Genomic DNA, 12,639 nt, shown 5'->3' on the forward strand with positions numbered 1-12,639 from the left:
GAAGAACCCATGCAGCTTGGGCGCTCACGGCTGTTGCCTGCGGAGCGCCAGCGCCGCCTTGCCGCCGGTGAGTGCGTTTATTGCAGCCATAAGGGCCACTCTGTCTCTTGCTGCCCGACACTGGCAAAAGGGCGCGCTCACCAGTAATCGAGAGGGTGCTGGTGGGCGATCTGTCGAGTGAAAGCCCTCTCGCCAGACTTCTCTTACTGGCTAAACTACGCGTTCAATACGCATCGGGGACACTTTGAGTATCTCGTGATGCCGTTTGGGCTGACCAACAACCCCGCAGTGTTTCAGGCGATGGTTAATGATGTCCTTCGTGATTTTGTTAACCGTTGTCTGTTTGTGTACTTAGATGACATCCTGATCTTTTCTAAGACTCTCGAAGAAGACCTCCTGGAAAACCAGCTCTTTGTGAAGGGGGAGAAGTGCGACTTTCACGTGACTTCAGTGAGTTTTTTGGGCCACATCATCGAGAAGGGGGACTTGCGGACTGATCCGGAGAAGGTGCGGGCAGTGGTGGAATGGCCTGCACCTCCTGATCGCCGCCAATTGCAATGTTTTTTTGGGATTCGCTAACTTTTACAGACGGTTCATTCGCGATTTCAGCAGGATAGCTCTTCCTCTTACTGAACTCACCTCTCCCAAAGTTCCCTTCCAGTGGGATCCTGCCGCTCAGCGAGCCTTCGCCCTGCTCAAGGAGAGATTCACCACTGCACCCATATTCCGGCAACCGGACCTTACACAGCAGTTTGTTGTGGAGGTGGACGTGTCGGACTCTGGGGTGGGGGCGGTCCTGTCTCAACAGAAGGACGGTAAGCTGCACCCGTGTGCCTTTTATTCTCGCCGTCTCTCTCCAGCAGAATGTAACTATGACATCGAGGACCGGGAGCTTCTGGCCGTCAAGCTGGCCCTGGAGGAGTGGAGACATTGGTTGGAGGGAGCAGCACAATTATTCATCGTCTGGACGGATCACAAGAATCTGGAGTACTTGTGCTCGGCTAGACGTCCCAATTCCCGGCAAGCCAGGTGGGCGCTGTTTTTCTCTCGTTTTGACTTCACCAGAGAGGGGCAGTAACGCGTTACTTGTAATGCGTTACTGTAATCTGATTACTTTTTTCGAGTAACGAGTAAAGTAAGGGATTACTATTGCCAAAACGGTAATTAGATTACCGTTACTTTCCCGTAGGAACGCTGCGTTACTGCGTTACTAAAACCGTGATTCTTTGCGAGAATGTCTCACGACAGTGCGACGTTCGTGACAACAGCTGTGTGCAGATCAACAATGGATCATATATCGAGTGCAGAGAGAGTATGAGCGTGCAGCGTTTAAAGCGTGGAAGTACTGACCTTACTTTGAGTTTGATTCCATAAAAAGTGACAAAAACATTAGTGTCCGCTGTGCGTGGGAAGAAAACTTCTTTTTACAGCGAAAAAAACCCCTAAACTTCCAACAAGCACCGAGTAGCTACGACGTAATGGGAAACTCACAGAGAAACTCGCGGATTCTTCCACTGACCGCAGCACACCTGCACCAGGGTAAACCTCCGCCTGCCCCACTCCTGCTTTACAGGTGAAAATAGAGCAACAGGACCGCTGAGTCTTTGACTTTATTTATGTTCTGCTGTGTTTTACTTGCATCTATTTGAAAGACTGAGTGTAAACACACACAAAAAAATTATTTTATGTGCTGGAATGTGCAGAAAATAGGTTTAAATGTTAAACTAATTTCTTCCAGTCAGAGAATGTTGCAGATAATTAAATTTTTGCTTGATGCATAAAGTTAAAAGATTAAAACTAATAAAACAAGTTTTAAAAAGAGACTTTTTAATTACATTTTGTATGATGGATTATGTAGAAAAAGTAGAATTGGGCTGAAAGATCTATCGCTTTATCACCTCTTCAGGTTGTAAATCGTGTTTTTAAAAAGTAACTAAGTAACTAAGTAACTAAGTAATTAATTACTTTTGGAAATAAGTAATCAGTAAAGTAACGGGATTACTTTTTTGGGGAAGTAATCAGTAATTAGTTACTGATTACTTTTTTCAAGTAACTTGACCAACACTGGACTTCACTATCACCTACAGGCCAGGATCACGGAACGTAAAGCCAGACGCCCTGTCCAGGCAATTCTCCATCACTGGGGAGGACTCGGAACCCGAGCCTGTCCTCCTGGCCGCCTGTGTGATTGGAGCCATCTCATGGGAGATCGAGAGCCTCATCCAGGAGGCGCAGGAGACCGAACCGGATCCTGGAACCGGCCCGCCCGTTCTCCAATGGGCTCACACCGCCCGTTTTTCATGCCATCCTGGGGTCCTCCGCACCTTATCCTTCCTCCGACGCTACTTCTGGTGGCCCGCTATGGCTAAGGATGCCAAGGAGTATGTGTCAGCCTGTTCGACCTGCGCCCGACCATTTATTGGCCATTTTCCCATCTACGGCATTGTGAACTCTGTGTTCGTCCGTCTCAAACTGCCGCGCAACATGCGCATTCACAACGTCTTTCATGTGTCTCAGGTCAAGCCAGTGCTCTCCAGCCCGTTGTGAACGTGTGTGTGTGTGTGTGTGTGTGTGTGTGTGTGTGTGTGTGTGTGTGTGTGTGTGTGTGTGTGCATGTATGTGAGAGTGTGTGTGTCTCTCTGTATGCATGACCTCCTGCTTACCAAAAGAAGCATAAAAGAAGGAAGCAACATCACAAGAAACAGATCTTCCACATAGGATGTATCTGCAATAAAACCTCCCCCAGCACAGAGTGGCTGGAGAGGTGGTCAGAGACAAAGGAATGGCTTTGATCCTACTGCTTGAACCAAGACTATACAAATTTAAGAAACACAATGACAACATTCAACAATTAGACTTAAGACTGTGTGTACAGTGTAAAATGGTAGAAGTCCATGTTTGACTACATTATGATGGTTTTACATTTGATAGCATTAAATATTCCCCAGTGAGTGCAGGTACACTTCAGTCAGAGAGCATCTTTCCTGCCATGAAATCAGCATCACAGTCTCTCTGGTGACTCACAAACTCGCAGAGCTCAGATTCCTGATTTGTACTGGACATGTTAAGAGAAAAGAGAGGAAGAACGACCACCACCACCCTCCCCAGTCCAGACTCAACGACCTCCATCACACCTCTCACCCCCCTTTCCTCATCCCTGAAACTCAGAATACACACTCAGGATGTGAGCCGACTATTTCAGAAACAGAAGCCCAGGAAAGCCCCCAGAACAGACGGTGTTTCACCCTCCTGCCTCAAATCCTGTGCTGAACAGCTGGCTCCCATCTTTACCTGTATCTTCAACAGATCCCTGGAGCTGTGCGAAGTTCCTTTATGCTTCAAACGCTCCACCATCATCCCGGTCCCCACGAAACCCACCATCACAGGACTGAATGACTACAGACCTGTCACCCTGACGTCTGTGGTCATGAAATCCTTTGAAAGACTGGTGTTAGCCCATCTGAAGGACCACCAGCTGGACCCTCTGCAGTTTGCCTACCAGGCAAACAGGTCGGTGGATGATGCAGTGAACATGGGGCTGTATTATATCCTGCAACACCTCAACCACCCGGGAACTTATGCCAGGGTCCTGTTTGTGGACTTTAGTTCGGCTTTTAACACCATCGAGCCTGAACTTCTCTCCTCCATCTTATCGGTGACAAGAGGTCCGTGAAGGACCTGAACCTCGCCTCCGAAAAGCGACGAGCAGAAGATGATCGAGAGGGGAATGGAGAGCTGCGCCTTCAAGTCTTTGCTGGCCTGTGTGGGAGGGTTCGTCCTTGGAGGAGCTTTTGGTATTTTCACAGCTGGAATTGATACTAATGTTGGCATCGACCCCAAACACCCTTTGAGAACTCCAACAGCACGAGAGGTTCTAAAAGACATGGGCCAGAGGGAGATGTCCTATGCCAGGGGTGCCCAATCCCGGTCCTCGAGAGCTACTATCCTGCAGCTTTTAGATGCATCCCTACTCCAACACAGCTGAATCAAATGGTTTGATCTCTTCAGCATGCCATCATGTTTGGCAAAGGCCTGATAACAAGCCATTCATTTGATTCAGGTGTGTGGGAACAAGGATGCATCTAAAAGCTGCAGGACGGTAGCTCTCGAGGACCGGGATTGGGCACCCCTGTCCTAAGCCAAGAACTTTGCCATTGTGGGCGCCATGTTCTCCTGTACAGAGTGCATCATAGAATCACACAGAGGCAAATCTGACTGGAAGAATGCTGTGTACAGTGGTTGTGTGACTGGAGGAGCTATTGGCTTTCGCGCTGGTCTGAAGGCTGGTGTTCTGGGATGTAGAGGCTTTGCTGCATTCTCTGCTGCAATTGAATATTACTTGCGGTGAAGCTCTATGGAGTGACTCGATGGACAAAAACATAAATATTACACATGTGGACCAGAGAAAGAAGACTTGCGCTGTGAGCTTGCTAACCATGATGTTTCCTTGCACATCAAGGGTGGCTCAGCACCCCACAGTGTTATTGCCATCACCTGGCCAACAACACTCACAAGTGATCCAACAAAATAGCCATATTCCCCACAACACTAAAGGTCACAGCACAAAACACTCACCTCACAAGGATCTCATTAGCATCCATCAACACTGACATATGCACACACATGGTGTACACACAATGCCAACTTTAAAACAGCCTACCTGCCTCAGCTACAGACCATAATCATGAATGGTCTCAAACCTCCTACCAAGTTTGGTGCCACTGATTTACTATGTGCAACTCCCAGCCTAAAACACTAAAACCAACAAAACCCTAACTTTACCTACCCTAGTCTTCAGTGGTGTACCAGGCTCGAGGCAACTTTAAACGCGAACTCGAGAGCAGGCAGCAGACCAGAGATATAGTCTCCTACCAAACTCTGAAGCGTACCCCCACCCAGGATAGCCACCAAACACAATAAACTAAAACAACAAAGCAAAACAACAAACAAGTGCTTGGATGGAAGGGCAGCACAGCCACCCAGCTGAAACACACTTACTAAAGGGAGTTTGCTCAATTACAGTGAACACCATCACTCACCCACTTAAAAGCAAAACAAACTGACATTCAGTCTCCACTAAAATGTCCAAATATCCCGGACGAGCCGCCACTTATGTTACGACCCGGCTCAAAAGCCGCAACATAAAAACGGAGATGAATAACAGAGTGTTAGTGTGAAGAGGCTTTATCTTAAAACGGAAAACCAGGTTGGCTAAAATGGCTGATGCCACCAAGGCAAAGACAAGTGAGCTCTCTGGACGCTTGCCTCAGGTATGCTTTTATCCACACCTGACTAGGTGTGGCCAATTAGCACCAGCTGAACACACTGAGCAGATTAGAGGCTGCAGAGGGACATAACACTCTCCCAGCTCAGCGTGTCACCAGCTACCTGTCAGGGATCACCAGCTTCCTGACAGAAAGAAAGCAACAAGTGAGGCTGGGGGAGATCACCTCGGAAACCCGGTCCCTCAGTATTGGTGCCCCTTAAGGATGTGTCCTCTCACCACTACTGTTCTCCCTCTACACTAACGACTGCACCTCCAAGAACTCGGCTGTTACACTCCTAAAGTTTGCAGATGACACCACTGTCATTGGCCTCATTCAGGATGGTGATGAGTCTGCATACCGGCAGGAAGTTGAGCGGCTGGTACTCTGGTGCAGTCAGCACAATCTGGAGCTGAACACTCTTAAGACTGTAGAGATGACAGTGGACTTCAGGAGACATCCCTCAACTCTGCTCCCCCTCACCATATCAGACAGCCCTGTGTCGACTGTGAAGATCTTCAAGTTCCTGGGTACAACCATCTCCCAGGACCTGAAGTGGGAGACCAACATCAACTCCATCCTCAAAAAGACCCAGCAGAGGATGTACTTCCTGAGACAAATGGGGAAGTACAGTCTTCCACAGGAGCTGCTGATCCAGTTCTACACTGCGGTCATTGAGTCTGTCCTGTGCTCCTCCATCACAGTCTGGTATGGAGCAGCCACTAAACAGGACGCGCAGACTGCAGCGGACTGTACGGGCAGCAGAGAAGATCATCAGCACCCCCCTGCCCTCCATACAGGACCTGCGCATCTGAAGAACCAGGAACCAGGCAGGGAAAATCATCACAGACCCCTCACACCCTGGACACAGACTCTTTGACCTGCTGCCCTCTGGCAGACGGTACAGAAGCCTGCAGACCAGGACCACCCGACACAGGAACAGTTTCTTTCCCCTCGCCATCTCCCTCCTAAACAGTTGACCTGTCACACTGCTCCCACTGCCAGACTGCAGCTGCACCTTATGTACATTCTGTAGTATTCATTCCACCTCATTCATTTCTGTCGTCCTGTAGTTTATGTATATAAGATCTAGATCGGATATTTGTGGTTGGTTTACACAGCTTGTGTATGATTGTGTATGCATGTGTAGCTGTATATATCCACACGTGTGTGTGTGTGTGTGTGTGTGTGTGGGTGAATTGTGTTGCTTAGATTGTTGAGATATACATTGCTGTGCTTGAGAGTCACCATCTACCGGAACCAAATTCCTTGTATGTGTCTGTGCATATACATGGCCAATAAACGCGATTCTGATTCTGAAGAAGCAGAAATTGTCACGGCTCGGGGCAGCGGCCGTGTGAAGAGTGGAAGGAGGACTCAAACGCAGCACTATTTCAGACGTGAAGGGTGATTTATTGACAATACTGAACATAAAGTGGAGATGGCAAACAGAACTAAGGACGAACTAAACTGGGAGAAACTACACAAAGGAGTGGCAAACCTGAACATGAAGGGAGAACAGCAGGGAGAGCACGCAGGGAAATTCACCGGGTATGAACACAGACGACGCGACGAGGAACAGAGGCAAACACACACTATAAGTACACAGAGAGACACTGGGAAATCACACACAGGTGGGAGACACAGCTGGACCTGATTAACCTGACGAGACAGGGGAACACTAACACCAGGGACCAATAGAGGGAGCACAAACCCAAAACCCAGTATCTAAAATCCCAAAACACAAACCATCCCAAAACAGCCCAAGAATAATAAAGAGAATAATAACAATAAGGAACACAAACACAAAGTCACTGAGTCATGGCCGCAGGACCATGACAGAAATGGCTTTGGAAGAAGATATTCCAGGATTCCAACTTCAGACGAGGGAGTTTGTTTCTGTCAAACATCAACGAGAACAACAAGGACTCAGTCTGTTGAAGCCACTTGTACCTTCGTGTGTTCGTGCTGGAAAACTATTAAAGACATAAGAGATATGATTTTCCACATAGAAAACTGACTGAACTCTGGCTTCTGCTGAGAGAAAAACCACACAGCTGATTTGTTATAGCTGCAATCAAAGCAGGAGGATGATGAGGAAGAGCTCAAACAGGAGGAGTGTTTTTGAGAGAGGAAGATGGACGAGAGGACAACAGGAGAGCTTTTGATTTTTACTGCGTCTTAGATGGGATTATTTTGAAGTGGAAGGGAGATGTGTGTTTGCCTGTCCCCACGAGTCAAAGTGTCACAGAAATGAAAGCAGAAGAAAGATATTAGAAAATGATTTCCTGCTGCTAAAGCCAGATGGGTCTGTGCTGCTCAGAAAGAAGAAACAGGTTGGCGCTACTGGCAGCTGCTGTCATTTACACTGTGAGTCGGAGAGCTATCCAATTTCCTGAGATGAGTTCAGCCAGTCGCTGAAAGAGTGTAAAAATATCTGTGTCCATAAAGTCACACTCAGGAAGTGATAACCACACAGCAACGGGACTCCTCCTAAAATTAGGCTGAAGTCCGAGGACACGTAAAAACTCCTCGTGTTTCAGAAATCTGTTGTGTGAGCGTTTGTGTGCAGAGATCCGTCGAGTCCTCCCAGGTTTGAGGCATCGATCACTGGTGACATTTTCCTCCGGTGAGAACGCCACACAGGAACTTATAAATCAGTTTTATTCAGTTCAGTCTGAGTCTCCGGTGACGTGTTTGTACCTTAACCCTGAAAGGCCTAACGTATCACATTTCACACGTGAGTGTTGGAGACTTTTATTTAGCGGGCTGATTGTGTTTCCTCTAAAGAATTGCATAATGCAGCTTCAGCAACAAACCTGGATAATAAAGGACTGACCTGAACAGGCTCCTCGATTCAGAGATGGTCTTTCCCTTTTCACGAGGAGGGGCCTAAGGGTACATCTGTCGCCATCTTACAATGCTGCAGCCATTCCCCAACTCTCTGTGAATGGGACTCATGGCCATTGATCAGTGGGCTTTGGTCAGTGGTTGTTGATCAATGGTCATGAGAATTTGCATAATTACGATTAAGGAACTGACCTCCCAGCCCATTGTTCCTTCAGTGGGCTGGTTTCAGTCATTATGCAAATTTACTGAGACTGAAGAAGTCACTTGGATGAGTGACGAAACGTTTCTCCAAAAAAACGCTACGTCCAGATGAACAGAATCAACTTTTTGAGATTTACTTACCTGGATGATTGAGAATGCATCAAGACGACGTAATGACATGCATCGTGGTAAATGAACACGTTATGAGTGGAGGATGCGGACGAGAGGGGACCCAGGAGTCTACAGCAGCATGAAGCATGTTCTGAATGAAGCTTCAGCCCAGATCAAATAAATAATATTTGTTTCAGTCACTTTTCAGCAGCTCTCTGAGTCAGCCTGCCACAAAAGGAAAGTTGAAGCGAGGCCGGAGACAGTGAGGCAGAACAATAATCACTCATACAGAGGAAGATGTGAGATAGAGACATAACGAGGTAGAAACTGACCCGGGACTCGTCGCTGATTGTTTAAGACAGCTGTAAACATCTGTGTGCTTCGCTTTGCCTGCCCGTCACCTCTCCTTCCCCCTGTCTGACAGTTCAATTCAATTCAATTCAATTTTATTTATATAGCGCCAAATCACAGCAAAAGTCGCCTCAAGGTGCTTTATATTGTGCAGTAGATACAGAGAAAACCCAACAATCATATGACGCCCTATGAGCAAGCACTTTGGCGACAGTGGGAAGGAAAAACTCCCTTTTAACAGGAAGAAACCTCCAGCAGAACCAGACTCAGGGAGGGGCGGGGCCATCTGCTGTGATTGGTTGGGGTGAGAGAAGGAAGACAGGATAAAGACATGCTGTGGAAGAGAGACAGAGATTAATAACAGATATGATTCAATGCAGAGAGGTCTGTTACAGTTTTTGCCCGTTGCTTGAACACTATAAACCCATGCTCAGACTAAAGTAACACAACGTGAAGCTTTTGTTACCATACCTCAAACACATGTACCCATACCTTAAACAAAAGCGCTGCTTTGCACCCCAGTACCAATTATGCAACCCTCCTACTCCTTTATGCAACACACATGGTCCTGCATGCTACACTCTATTTCATACATAAGACACTTCGCTCACAAAATGAAATCTCAGGGTGCCATTCGGAAAACACATGTATCCAAAATACAAAACACATCGGATAATTGCAACCACTCAAATATACACCTGAAGGCACTTACTTGCAAAACTGAACACCAATTAGCCAACTACAAAAAGCCCTCAGCGTAGCCATTTCAAGAACTTTGCAAGCATGGATGGAGGGAGAGCAAGAGGAAGAGGAAGAGGTAGAGGAGGAGGAGGAAGAGGAGGAGAAGGCCGAAGAGGCCATGAACGGACCCATATTTCTGATGAAATAAGAGCAACTTTGGTGGACCATGTCATCAACCACGGCCTGACTATGAGGGAAGCTGGGCAGAGAGTCCACCCACATCTAAGCCGCTTCACAGTGGCATCTGTAATACGAACATTCCGACTAGAAAACAGGTCTGTCTTCACCTCCATACCTTCTGCTCTACTCAGATGGTTTCATAGCACTGTTCTACAGTATATCACATTACCATATCAAGTGTACGGGGTGCTAATGCTCCTTTTGCAGCCAAAGTGGCTGATTCCTTATATTGAAGTACAGTGTTGTACAGTGGATGACACAGTACATACAGTAAAGTACTGTAAGAAAAATAAGCAAACCGATGACAATATGTGGTTGTATTCCTCCAGAATGACTCGAAGACCTTCTGGGGGAGGACGGCAACGCCTGTTCACACAACAGCAGGAACTTGCCGTTGTGGACCTAGTGAGGGCAGACAATGCCATCCGTCTCCACCAGCTACGACGGAAAATACTTGCAGACAGGCGAGTGTTCAGCAACATAGACCATGTGAGCATCACCACCATCAGACGCATCTTGGGTAAACTCAGCATCACCATGAAGCAGCTCTACAGAGTCCCATTCGAGAGGAACAGTGACAGGGTCAAAGGACTTCGAGCTGAATATGTACAGGTACGTGTAACTGTCCCTTACATTTACAATAGAGTATTGGTGAAGTCCAGTAGCAGCTGAATATGTACCATATCAGTACCACATGGATCTATTCTGAGAGCTACACAGGTACCTGTGTGATGGGGTGAGGGTGCCGTATGTGTAGCACTGTAGTACAGTGACATGTTCCCCTTTTTTTCAGAGAATCTCGGCCATGGATGGAGCTGCACAGCCTCATGAATACATTTTCATTGATGAAGCTGGATTCGACCTGAGCAAAACAAGACGACGGGGTCGTAATGTAATTGGCCAAAGGGCAATTGTGCACGTCCCAGGGCAGCGCGGGGGAAACATCACATTATGTGCCGCCATATGCCTTCGAGGGCTTCTGCACCATCATGCAATACTAGGTCCATACAATAGCCAACACATACTCACATTTCTAGATGCTCTCCATGATATAGTTGTACAGAACAGAGCAGATCAGCCCAGGTTTGTGGTGATATGGGATCATGTCAGTTTCCATCGGGCTGCTCTGGTCCAGGCCTGGTTCTCCAACCACAATCAATTTGAAGTGGTATACTTGCCCCCTTACTCACCATTTTTAAACCCTATTGAGGGTTTTTTTAGGCTTGGAGATGGCGTGTATATGACCGCCAACCACATGCCCGCATGCCTCTTCTGCAGGCAATGGAACAGGCCTGCGGCGACATTCAGGTGACAGCAATCCATGGATGGTTTCGACATGCAAGAGGATATTTTCCCCGGTGCCCAGCGGGAGAGGACACTGCTTGCGATGTTGATGAGGTCCTGTGGCCAGACCCCAACAGACGGCGGGATCCATGAGCCCACTTATGCACAATTGTCATGGTTTTTTGTGTTTACAGTATAGTGTTTTTTCTATTGCAGTATTATTGTGTTGTGGTTTTTTTTTTTTTGCTTTATCTGAATTCATGGTACTGCGATGTACACTATTGAGTAGGTCTATTTGCGTTTTTGGTTGTTTGGAAATGTGTCTCCTGTAAATGTGCCTTCTGAATACACAATGGAAATCAAGGACTGCAGTGTTTTATGTAAAGAAGACTAGTGTGTTCCCCCTGATCTGTAAGTGTTTGCATATGATGCAAGTATGTGTCATTTTGTCAACAGAGTTACATTTTGACAAAGGAATGTTAGGTTTTGACAGCAGAGTTTAGGTTTTGGGAGTGGAGTTTCATTTTGGCACAGATGTGTATGGTATATTTCCCAGTGTTGTGTCGTGTTTACTTGTGTTTAGAGTTTTGGCACAATGAGCGACGTTTTGCCAAATGTGTTGAAGCAACGGGCAAAAACTGTAATACATAGTGAGTGAGAAAGGTGACTGGAAAGGAAAAACTCAATGCATCATGGGAGTCCCCCGGCAGCCTACATCTATTGCAGCATAACTAAGGGAGGATTCAGGGTCACCTGGTCCAGCCCTAACTATATGCTTTAGCAAAAAGGAAAGTTTTAAGCCTAATCTTGAAAGTAGAGATAGTGTCTGTCTCCTGAATCCAAACTGGAAGCTGGTTCCACAGAAGAGGGGCCTGAAAACTGAAGGCTCTGCCTCCCATTCTACTTTTAAATACTCTAGGAACAACAAGTAGGCCTGCAGAGCGAGAGCGAAGTGCTCTAATAGGGTGATATGGTACTACAAGGTCATTAAGATAAGATGGGGCCTGATTATTTAAGACCTTGTATGTGAGGAGCAGGATTTTGAATTCAATTCTGGATTTAACAGGAAGCCAATGAAGGGAAGCCAAAACAGGAGAAATATGCTCTCTCTTTCTAGTCCCTGTCAGGACTCTTGCTGCAGCATTTTGGATTAACTGAAGGCTTTTCAGGGAGTTTTTAGGACTTCCTGATAATAATGAATTACAGTCGTCCAGCCTGGAAGTAATAAATGCATGAACTAGTTTTTCAGCGTCACTCTGAGACAGGATATTTCTAACTTTAGAGATGTTGCGCAAATGGAAGAACGCAGTCTTACATATTTGTTTAATATGTGCGTTGAAGGACATGTCCTGGTCAAAAATGACTCCAAGGTTCCTCACAGCATTACTGGAGGCCAAGGTAATGCCATCCAGAGGAAGAATCTGCTTAGGTACCATATTTCAGATTTTCAGGGTCGAGTACAATAACCTCAGTTTGATCTGAATTAAGAAGCAGAAAGTTAGCGGCCATCCAGGTCTTTATGTCTTTAAGACATTCCTGCAGTTTAACTCATTGCCGTGTGGCTAGACCGTCCCATTTCACAGCCTCGCACTTTCGGCCTTCTCGGTCTTTGAAGGACCCGGCCCATGTAGACCGTGAAGGCCGGGTCCTTCACAGC

General features: G+C 46.8%; 1 protein-coding gene across 1 annotated transcript; it reads left to right on the top strand.

Annotated features, from left to right (window-relative positions):
- Window positions 1-3,691: 3,691 nt before the first annotated feature.
- On the top strand, window positions 3,692-4,348 carry LOC146611496 (mitochondrial import inner membrane translocase subunit Tim22-like). Its single transcript, XM_085345189.1, has 2 exons — window positions 3,692-3,914; window positions 4,140-4,348. The coding sequence occupies exons 1-2, from the start codon at window positions 3,713-3,715 to the stop codon at window positions 4,346-4,348; spliced, it is 411 nt and encodes a 136-aa protein (XP_085201315.1). The 5' UTR covers window positions 3,692-3,712.
- Window positions 4,349-12,639: the final 8,291 nt, after the last annotated feature.

Source organism: Diplotaxodon limnothrissa, linkage group LG20 (genome assembly GCF_057381915.1).
Source record: "Diplotaxodon limnothrissa isolate DT_005_m linkage group LG20, D_limnothrissa_male_GT1.1, whole genome shotgun sequence".
In the NCBI taxonomy this organism is placed as follows: domain Eukaryota; kingdom Metazoa; phylum Chordata; class Actinopteri; order Cichliformes; family Cichlidae; genus Diplotaxodon; species Diplotaxodon limnothrissa.

What these genes read in the sequence shown, in the direction of transcription:
- LOC146611496 (XM_085345189.1), top strand. Translation starts at nt 3,713, where the DNA reads ATGATCGAGAGGGGAATGGAGAGCTGCGCCTTCAAGTCTTTGCTGGCC. An exon ending in GGAGATGTCCTATGCCAGGG is followed by an intron (nt 3,915 to 4,139) that starts GTGCCCAATCCC and finishes CCCTGTCCTAAG; the next exon opens with CCAAGAACTTTGCCATTGTG.